The sequence below is a fragment of the Salvelinus alpinus genome, chromosome 24 (assembly GCF_045679555.1).
Source record: "Salvelinus alpinus chromosome 24, SLU_Salpinus.1, whole genome shotgun sequence".
Taxonomy (NCBI): domain Eukaryota; kingdom Metazoa; phylum Chordata; class Actinopteri; order Salmoniformes; family Salmonidae; genus Salvelinus; species Salvelinus alpinus.
The window spans coordinates 972,660-983,604 of NC_092109.1; the positions used below are offsets into that span (position 1 = coordinate 972,660).

Consider the following 10,945-nt stretch of genomic DNA (forward strand, 5'->3'; position numbering starts at 1 on the left):
ATGTTCTCTTATAATCTCTACCCGGCACAGCCAGAAGAGGACAGGCCACCCCTCATAGCCTGGTTCCTCTCTAGGTTTCTTCCTAGGTTTTGGCCTGTCTAGGCAGTTTTTCCTAGCCACCGTGCTTTTGCACCTGCATTGCTTGCTGTTTGGGGTTTTAGGCTGGGTTTCTGAACAGCAATTTGATATCAGCTGCTGTAAAAAGGGCTATATAAATACATTTGATTTGAATTTGTCTCCCATTGGCTGTTGGAAAGCACACTGAACCATGTTTTCCTCTTGGATTTTGCCTGTTCTATTCCGTTTCTTTTTATCCTAAAAATCTCCCTAGTTCTTACCGATGACAAGCATACCCATAACATGATGCAGCCAACACCATGCTTGAAAATATGAAGAGTGGTACTCAGAGATGTGTTGTGTTGGATTTGCCCCAAACACAACACTTAGTATTCAGAACACAAAGTACATTTCTTTGCCACATTTTTTGCAGTTTTACTTTAGTGCCTTAATGCAAACAGGATGCATGTTTTGGAATGTTTTATTCTGTACAGGCTTCCTTTTCATTCTGTCATTAAGGTTAGTATTGTGGAGTAACTACAATGTTGTTTTCTCCCATCACAGCAATCAAACTCTGTAACTGTTTTAAAGTCACCATTGGCCTCATGGTGAAATCCCTGAGCGGTTTCCTTCCTCGGGCGAATGAGTTAGGAAGGACACCTGTACTGTGTCTTTATAGTGACTGGGTGTATTGATACACCATCCAAAGTGTAATTAATAACTTCACCATGCTCAAAGGGATATTCAATGTCTGCTTTTTTTAAATGTTACCCATCTACCAATAGGTGCCCTTTGCGAGGCATTGGAAAACCTCCCTGGTATTTGTGGTTGAATCTGTGTTTAAAATTTACTGCTTGACTGATGGACTTATATATAATTGTATGTGTGGGGTACAGAGAAGAAGTAGTTATTTCAAAATCTTGTTAACTATTATTGTACACAGAGCGAGTCCATGCACCTTATGCACATTTTTACTCCTGAAGGGGTTGAATACCAAAGGGGTTGAATACTTACTGACTCAAGACATTTCAGCTTTTCCTTTTTAATTAATTAGTAAACATTTCTAAGAACATGATTCCACTTTGACATTATGGGGGTATTGTGTGTAGGCCAGTAACACAAAATCTCACTTTAAACAATTTTAGATTCAGGCTGCAACAACAAAACGTGGAAAAAGTGAAGGGGTATGAATACTTTCTAAAGGCACTATAAGCAGAGACTGAGGGAAACTTACAGCAAATTAAAAAGTGCCCTTAAAGGGTTGAAAAAACAAACGTATTGAAGTAAATGTATTGCCCAGACATGTTCACCCAATTTCCTTTTACAATTTACAACGAATGCAATACATTGTTTCAACTTTAAAGCCACGCTCAAGAGTAGCATAGGTGGTGACGGATAAGTTCAGTTCAAGGTTAGCCAAATGGAATAACCCTATGAAAGCTACCCGTGAACCCAAATGGCACCAGGTAACCTGTAGATTAGTAGCAGTGTGTGAAGATGCCACTGGCCGTCCACTCATTTATAATCTTGTCTTTGGTCCCAAGGGTGGGGGTGAGGGAGTCTATACTGGCTGCCTGGACCTCGATACGCCCCTCCAGCTCAGACAACACTGACTCGAGATCAGCCAGGGACATCTGGAACACAGGAAGACATCAAGGTCAGTTTTGTGTTTTTCCATCTAATGGTTAAATATTAGGATTTGTGGAGGGTAAGCTGATTCTAGATCTGTGCCTAAGAATGACGAGCCAACAAAACACCCAAAAAGTGATACACCTTGAATGAGCAGGGGTGTTAGTGTGTTCTTTTAGTTCACTTTGAGTTCATTCTCCCTCTTCAGAGCCTTTTTGAGAGCATCAGTCTTCTGAGCTAGCTCCTTCTTCAGGATGACCAGAGTATTCTTGGTGAGAGGGACCTTCTCCATGTTGTCCTCGTTGTTCTTCTTGGAGAGCGGCGCTACAGAGAGGGACAGTGCAGTTTAGGACAATGTTAGTGGGTTACCTTTCCCAGAGAGACTAAAGAAAGCAACGTTCAACCCAAAGTTTTCCCCCGTTTCCTGAATGCTTTGAAAATGCCTTCGTCCTCAGCTTGAAGTCATTGGTCTCACATTACTGGTGACCTGCCTGTAGCTCAAGAGATACGAGTCTCTCACCTTCCCTCTCCTCCAGCCTCTCCTGCAGCACTTTAATGGTCTGTCTGATCTCCATCACCTGGGGCGGTGCAGGCTCCTTCTGCCCTAACTCAGCCAGGAACTGGTCTCTCTCCTGCCCACGCTCCAGAAGTTTCTTGAAGAGGAAATCAAATGTTTAACACACTGGAGCTCTCTTGTTCATAACCTTGCAATTGAATAACCTTGCAATTATCTTTATTCAACGTTATTCTACGAGGAGCAATTATTGCAAGGGAAATCAGGGATGATGTGTGCAGGCCAATGATGCGTGCAGGCTTTTGTTCTAGCCCAGCATTAACACACAAATAACCAAAGTGTCTTCCATTTTGAGTGCGTTTGAGTTGGGCAGGAGCAGAATCCTACACATAGTGAAGCCAGCACCCATCTAAATCCTAAACTCTTAAAAATGACCCCCACACTTTACAAAATAGTCTCTTTTTTTTTTTACAATGCATCTAACCAAATAACTGAGTAGCGCTTTCTGTCCCACTTACGTTGATGATGGAGTCCTTCTCCGTCAGCAGGGCCCTGAGCTCGGCAGCCTCCAGGTAACCCTCCTGTGTTGCCTCGGAACTCTGTTTCTCTGCGAAGGCCAGCTGCTGCTGCCGGACAAACAGCTGTCGCTTCAGCTCCTGGATCTCCTGGGTGCGCTCAGACAGTATGCGGTTATAGTGCTCCGCTGACTCCTGGTACGACAACACAGACATGAGAGATCATAAAACTAAACCTCCTGTAAAAATGACAAATGATTGGGTGTAGATGAATGTGTCTGAGACAGATCGGAGGATATGAACGTGTGTGTGTGTGTGTACCTTGAGCAGCTGGTCGTTGCTGCTGATGGTGGACAGCAGGCCCTCCACGGTGCTCTTGTTGTTCGCCACCAGCCTCTCCCGGGCCTTGACCGCCTCCGCCAGCATGGCCTCTGTCACCTTTAACCTCTGACCCATCTGCTCTGCAAGGTCACAGGCCTGAGACTGGGACTGACTAAGCAGGGCATTCGCAATCTCCTACACACAGAGAGGGGGGTGGAGAGAGACGGAGAGAAAGAATGAGTTGAATATATATTTTTGTTCAACCATTATTTATCCAGCTTTGTCCCTTGGAGATAAACCTTTTTTCCAAGAGAGACGTGATCTAAGATGGCAGTATATTATTACTGTATGACTGTGTCGAGTGAGTGTCCATTTTTGTGGGTATATTTTTTTTTTTACTACTGTATTGTGAGTATATTGCAAAATGTGTGTTTGTCTATGTGTTATGTGAATGTACAGTACCAGTCAAAAGTTTGGACACACCTACTCATTCAGGGGTTTTTCTTTATTTTTACTATTTTCTACATTGTAGAATAATAGTGAAGACATCAAAACTATGAAATAAAAATAACACATGAAATCATGTAGTAACCAAAAATGTTTGAGATTCTTCAAAGTAGCCACCCTTTGCCTTGATGACAGCTTTGCACACTCTTGGCATTCTCTCAACCAGCTTCACCTGGAATGCTTTTCCAACAGTCTAGAAGGAGTTCCCACATATGCTGAGCACTTGTTGGCTGATTTTCCTTTACTCTGTGGTCCAACTCATCCCAAACCATCTCAATTGGGTTGAGGTCGGGTGATTGTGGAGGCCAGGTCATCTGATGCAGCACTCCATCAATCTCCTTCTTGGTCAAATAGCCCTTACACAGCATGGAGGTGTTTTTGGTCTTTGTCCTGTTGAAAAACAAATTATACTAACACTAAGCGCAAACCAGGTGGGATTGGTGGGATCGTGGGTGGGATCGCTGCAGAATGCTGTAGTAGCCATGCTGGTTAAGCGTGCCTTGAATTCTAAATATATCACAGACAGTGTCACCAGCAAAGCACCATCACACCTCTTTCTCCATGCTTTACGGTGGGAACCACACATGTAGAGATCCTCCATTCACCTACTATGCGTCTCACAACGACACGGTGGTTGGAACCAAAAATCTCAAATTTGGACTCATCAGACCAAAGGACAGATTTCCACCGGTCTATTGCTCGTGTTTCTTGGCCCAAGCAAGTCTCTTCCTCTTATTGGTGTACTTTAGTAGTGGTTTCTTTGCAGCAATTTGACCATGAAGGCCTGATTCACGCAGTTTCCTCTGAACAGTTGATGTGGAGATGTGTCTGTTACTTGAACTCTGAAGCATTAATTTGGGCTGCGTTAACACTAATGAACGTATCCTCTGCAGCAGAGGTAACTCTGGGTCTTCCTTTCCTGTGACGGTCCTCATGAGAGCCAGTTTCATCATAGCGCTTGGTGGTTCTTGCGACTGCACTTGAAGAAACTTTCAATGTTCTTGACATTTTCAGGATTGACTGACTTTCATGTCTTAAAGTAAACCTTTATACTGCTTTTTACTGCTGGGCTGCTGTTTCTTTTTGCTTATTTGAGCTGTTCTTGTCATAATATGGACTTGGTCTTTTAACAAATAGGGCTATCTTCTGTATACCACCCCTACCTTGTCACAACACAACTGATTGGCTTAAACACATTAAGAAGGAAAGAAATTCCACAAATAAACTTTTAACAAGGCACACCTGTTAATTGAAATGCATTCCAGGTGACTACCCCATGAAGCTGGTTGAGAGAATGCCAAGAGTGTGCAAAGCTGTCATCAAGGCAAAGGGCGGCTACTTTGAAGAATCTCAAATATAGAATATATTTGGATTTAATACTTTTTTGGCTACTACATGATTCCATATGTGTTATTTCATAGTTTTGATGTCTTCACTATTGTTCTACAATGTAGACAATTGTCAAAATAAAGAACTTTTGACTGTATATCTATGGGGGTGTGTACGTAAGAATGTGTCTATGTGTGAGTGAATGAATGAGTGGGTGAGTGAGTGGGTGGATGAGTGAGTGAGTGCGTGCGTGCATTAGCATGTTTCTTAGTGCGTGTCTCAGCAGCCTACCTCCATGTCCTTGGTCTTGCACTCCAGGCAGAGCTGCAGCTGGCTAATGATGGCGTCCTTCTCCCTGCAGGCCCAGTTCAGGTTGTCCTCCACGTCCTGCTTGGCCTGCTGCAGGTTTTTCAGCATGTTCACCAGGTGCTGTAGCTCCACGTCCTTCTCCTTTATCAACGTGTCAAAACTCTGGAGTTAGGGAGAGAGAAAATGTGTGAGACCAAGAGGTGTGAAAGATAGTGCCGTCTGAGACTTCATTGAACATGCTTTTTAGCCCAGGAGTAAGGCCAGGTGGAGCTATCACCATCAAATCCTCTCAGATCTCCACAAGTGTCCAGGGATCGCAAACAGTGTGAGCACTGAGCAGTCATGGTAGTGTGAACAGCACTAGTGGTCCCTACATTGATGGTGTCCTCGTTGTGAGACAGCAGGTTGTTGAGTCTCTCCAGGTCCCTCGACTTCTCCCTGAGTGACAGGTGCAGCTGGTGGATCTCGTTGTCTTTCTCTTCTAGCGCCGCAAACCTATCATCCAGCGCTTGCTGTGGAGGAGCAATACAACAGGCTGATAATGAGGACTGTGGATGCTTGCAACATTCTTTGTCAGATGAGACGGATCTAGAACACGAGAGAAAGTGTGTGTGTGTGAGTGAGTGAAACATTTTATTTTAAAAAGACATTGCTAGAAAGCACACCTCCAGAGCCTTCTCTTTCTGTTTCAGTCGTTCTCGCAGCTTTGACAGCATGGTGTCGCTTCCCCCGGGACTTCTGCTCTGTTCCATGTCTCTTGTTATGTTCATGTACTCCTGAGAGAGAATAGACAGAGAGGGGAGGTAGAGAAAGTGAGAGAAAATATGTCAATAAAGTCAATTGAATTGAATTGAATTGAATTGAATTGAATTGAAAATAGAGTGTGAAAGTTAGACAAGGAACAAGGTAGAATAGAGACAGAAAGAAAATAACCAGTTCCCGTGCTAGCACACCGTCTTTACCTAGTTTCACCCATAGAATCTATAGAATGGGCCTCTTCAAATGGACAGGGTTAGAGGCTCTAAGCCCCTTCTATAGATTATATTTCCATGGTTTCACCTAGAGTCTCTCTAGTTCTTAGACTATCCATTTCTTCTTCACTGCCCTCCTGCATTATATCTCTCTACCTGCAACTGCTGCTCCTTGTCGGTCAGGCAAGTGGTGAGGCGCTGGATGGTGACCTCGTGACCCTGCAGCCTCCTCTTGGTCTGCTCCAGCAGCTCCTGGCACTGCTGCTTCAGGCTGCTCTCCCTCTCGCCCAGCTCCCCGGTCAGTTTCTGCAGCTGGTTCTGCACCTCCTGGGGGTTAGAACAATGACACTGAGTTGGCTTTTCAACCAAAACCGCATACAGTATTTTCAACGTCTCGTGCTCATAAGGTACATTGATTTACAGGTAGGGTCAGGTGTTTTCTTTCCTGGTCGGGTCACGTGGTTAGCAAAACCACTGAAAATAAGTCAACCTCATCTTTTGGGCAAAGGGCTTTGGGTAATACACTCGGCATTATATTACATGCGGCTAAAACCATGTGAGGGAAAAAAAACAGCAGACCTGCTGCCAGCTTGCCATTATCAAAGCTTTCCCACAGTGACACAATAGAAATTCCTCCCATGGGCTTACATTCAGGGCCTTGTCGACCTTCTTCTTCTGCTGCTGCATCTCCTCCAGCTCCTGGTCCAGCTGCTCCTTGGCCTGCTGCAGGTCGGACAGCTCCTGCTTCTGCCTGCCCAGGGAGCGCTGCAGCTTCTGGGCCTCCAGCAGCTTGGTTTGGTGCTCCCCTTGGAGCTGGGCCAGCTTCTCCTGCTTCTCCATCAAAAGGCTCTGGTGCTCCTCCACACCTTCCTCCACACCCTAAAGCATGAAATTAGGATACAGCAGGGAGACCTCTTTTTTGTCTTTTTAGTGTGTGGTGTGCGTGTTGAGTCTGCATTTGTGAACTTTTGTAAACACGCAGATACTGTACACACATTCAGTCCCTCCAGGACTTCAGGGGGATTTTATGTGATATTTTGCGAACAAAAATGTTTGATTCTGCTGTGACAATTCAGATATTTTGCATGGCAATATGCAGTGATTTTCTCCAATTTGTCACGAAAATGCGCTGACAAGGGGAAAAGTTTGATTGGGGCTTGATTGAACCATGTGAGGTAACTGCGGTGATGTGTCAGTTTTATGTGCTAATATTGAGCTGATTTCAATGTTTTATGAGGTAACATTGCGGTGATTGGTCAAATTTGCAAGCCCTCGCAAAATATGGGGAGAATTGGTTTCGATCGCGGAATCCTGGAGGGACAGCACATTGGAATTACAGCAGAGTAGATGGACACACTATAGTTGCCTGTTAGACCTTACAATGCTTTTTATAGGTGTTTAGCTAATGACATCATATGACATAGCAAGCCCGACTGCGCAGTGAATGACGTGGCACCCAGCAATTGGTTGATGAGTTTAGTGCGACTGCAATGTATTGAGCCTGGACCGTGACCAATGCTAAGTGTCTGGTCTGACGTCTTGCCTGGTATTTCTGGAGCTGGGCTTTGTGCGCCGTCTCCCTGGCTTTGACTAAAACCTCGTCCCTGTCCTCAATCTCATGGTACAGCTCTTCAATCTGGAACACACAGACAGACAGACAGACAGACAGACAGACAGACAGACAGGTTAGTGTGACGATGTTACATAAGCCCTCAGTCTGCGTAACACAGATGGCATAGCATATGGGGAGAAACTATAATGGTCAACGTTCTGTAATACATTGATATATTTATAACGGTATATTATCATTTCACATGATCAAATGGTGTTGTCATGGTCAACACTCATTGGAGAAAGAAAAGCAGTTGAAAAAGCAATATACAAATCAACCTTACCTCTTTTTCTTTCTCCTTGAGCACCAGAGTGAGTCCCTGGATGGTTTTGTCTTGTTTCAGAGTGTTATTTTTCTCAGAGGTGAGCTCGTTCTCACTATCCTCCAGTTTACCAGACAGCGCCTATTAAAACACACCAGGAGTCAGGCACCTCAAGTAGCCAGAACAGTAGATGCATCTGCCTCTAACATGTTAGATTGGTCATTTTCTCTTTCCACCTCAATCTACCTTGTTGTTGTTCTGGGTGTCCTCCAGGGTCTTGGAGAGGTTCTGGTTGGTTGCTCTGAACTGGTTCATCTCCTCACTCAACTGCCTGTGGGCTGTCTCCAGTCTGCTCACCTCACTCTGATGCTCAGTGAAACCCTGGAAAAGTAAGGCACAAGATTCTGGAATATTCATCAGCGAAGAGGGATGAGTTGGCTAACAAAGGACACAAGGACAGTGCGTTAACATGGATTATTTGTATTATTGTGTCCAATACTAAGGCACATGGGCACAGAACAGCTTTGAATCCCATTTAGTTTTTTATCTTTAATCATTCAAAACAATTTATGATTCCAATTCTGTATAAATGCCACATGAGCGCAGCATTCAGTAGTTTAACCAGGCAACATTTCCAGGGCCTTTAGATTCTCTACAGAGTAAAGGTCTGGGCTGAATGGACTACCTCGACTCTGAGCGGCATGTAATCATCATTAAACTCCTCAGTGAGGTCCTGGAGGGACCTCCACTCTGCCTCCCTCAGTCTGTGCCAGGCCCAAGGGGTGAGGTTGCGTCCTGGGGGGAGTGGCTGACCGACGCTGGGCCTCCTACGCGGTATGGGGATGCGGCTTCCAGGGGCACCTGGCACTGGTGGTCTGGGGATGGAGCGCAGCAGCTGCAGCAGGTCAGAGATGATGGAAGGCTGGGCTCTCTGGGGTGTGGTAGTGCTGGTAGCCGGGCCAACTGAGGGTGAACGCTCCCTCAATGGTATCTTCGACTCTCTGCACTGTCTCTGTGGCAGGGGGCACAGGGGTTCTGTTTGTTGAGGGTGGTCAAGGTTGAGGGACTGGAGCGAGGCTGAGCGGAGCCTGGGGCCGGGAGAGGAGAGAGTACCCTTGCGGTAGACCAGGTCCAGGTACATCAGGCTCCTGGAGCGGATCCGTGCTGACTGGAGCCAGGGGTTCTTCACCTGGCACACCGGGCAAAGATCTGTCCCTGCTTGCACACTCCTGGGGACTGAGCTTGACCGACCTACGACTCCCCCGGGACCACTCGGTCCACCCAGGAGGTCCATACTCACAGAGCGCCTCCCCCGACCACCCCCCTCCCGCGCGCCTTCCTTGGTCTGCCCCTCTGACATACGCTGCCCTCCCCCGTAATCCTCTGGGCTTCCACCACCTTCAGAGGACCTCCAGAGGGGGACCTCAACATTGTTCTCTTCCCCCACATCGGGCCTCTTAGGCAGGGGGTTATGGCGTCCGTAGACGTGGGCCACACACTCCTTCAGGTGCTCCCTCTCCTGCTGCAGCTGCTGCACCAGAGTGGCGTGCTCCTCCTGCAGCCTGCCTATCTGCACATCGCACTGCACCACGCGCTCCAGTGTGAACACACACTTGCCGCACAGGAACTCTGAGGCCTGGCCGTCTGGGTCGCGGTCGACCTGGCACCCCAGCACGTGGGACAGGATGACCTGGAGCTGCCGCTTGCCCGACGGGTTGAAGATCCAGCGGCACTGGCTGCCGATGAGGCGCACGCCGCATACGCGGCACGGGTCCTTCATGGTGATGACAAGAGATCACAGTTCAGTGCGGTGCAGTTCAGACACACTCAGATAGGCTCCTTGTATAAATGCTCCGATGTCCCACAGTCGTCAGCTTGCCAGCCATGGCACACGGAAAATGCTCTCTCTCCATCTCTGTGTCAGTGACAGCGCAGTAAGCTCACAGTTTAGTCCAACACAAATAGTCTACTACAGACCCTAAATAACACTCCGCTGTCCCATGGTCGTCTGCCTGCCAATCATGGCACACAGCCTACTCTCCCTCTCTCTCTGACTGAAGAGGAGAGACTGACAGAGCTCTTCCTGGTGAGATCAGCGTAAGCGTTAAGAGATCTGTCCCTGCTACCTATCCCCTAATCCCTCCTCCACTGCCCCACACATTCAATCAGACTAAATCCCCTGGATTTGACCCGCTGTGATCTCCTGTGTTACGGCTGTGCTCGTAATCCTGCCCCATCAGACCCCTGGCCTGTCTACCTAGCCTAGCTGCACTCACAAGGACAACAGGCTCTGGGTTGGCTCTAGGTCTATACAGGTGAAGACTGACTTTGACTGGGGGTGGGTTAAGGTGTGGTAGTAGCTGGTAACCCTATCCTTGGCTGTCCTCCTGTAAATCTGATTTATCTCATTTGAGATTAAGAGATGGCCTCACCTGGTCCTCAGTCCTCTGTGCCACCACCTGCCTCACCTCAGAAAACATGATAGGACCACAGTGACACCTTAGACCTCTGTGTGTGTCTCTCTCTGACACTTTCAAACACACGCACAAAATCTTCAACAACCCACCTGTGGCCTGGCCTCCTTTACCCACTTAAACCATCTAATCTAATCTGACAGACAGCCCAGACAGAAACCAACAGGGGTTATATTTTTTATATAAAGTTAATCTATGAATAACCCTGTGAGGGCAACTCTCGCTTGCCGGGTGCTACTGCTGTCTTAACTTAATGGCCTGATCAAAGAGTGTGGAGCAAACATGGGCACTGCCAGAGACAGACTTACAGATAGCGCCCACTCCTACTCTCTTCTGATTTGCTCTGCTCCCAATCACACCCCAGAAACAGACACACTCAACTAGACTGGGACTCTGTGACATATAGGTTAGGGCAGAGAGGCCCACTCACTCATTTGTAATAACT

The 10,945-nt window shown here is 46.8% G+C and overlaps 1 protein-coding gene across 1 annotated transcript; it reads right to left on the reverse strand.

Moving 5' to 3' along the window:
* Positions 1-1,083: 1,083 nt before the first annotated feature.
* On the reverse strand, positions 1,084-9,806 carry LOC139551674 (myomegalin-like). Its single transcript, XM_071362955.1, has 14 exons — positions 8,712-9,806; positions 8,273-8,407; positions 8,048-8,167; positions 7,696-7,788; positions 6,801-7,031; positions 6,309-6,479; positions 5,847-5,957; positions 5,556-5,693; positions 5,164-5,343; positions 3,037-3,231; positions 2,719-2,910; positions 2,207-2,339; positions 1,529-2,010; positions 1,084-1,286 (listed from the first exon to the last, which is right to left on the reverse strand). Exons 1-13 carry the CDS (start codon positions 9,804-9,806, stop codon positions 1,862-1,864), a joined length of 2,943 nt encoding a protein of 980 aa, XP_071219056.1. The 3' UTR covers positions 1,084-1,286; positions 1,529-1,861.
* Positions 9,807-10,945: the final 1,139 nt, after the last annotated feature.

Coding starts and splice junctions, on each gene's coding strand:
- LOC139551674 (XM_071362955.1), bottom strand. CDS start 9,806: ATGAAGGACCCGTGCCGCGTATGCGGCGTGCGCCTCATCGGCAGCCAG. Junction 7,789..8,047: donor TCAAGGAGAAAGAAAAAGAG/GTAAGGTTGATT, acceptor TGTGTGTTCCAG/ATTGAAGAGCTGTACCATGA. Junction 5,344..5,555: donor ACAACGAGGACACCATCAAT/GTAGGGACCACT, acceptor CCCTAACTCCAG/AGTTTTGACACGTTGATAAA.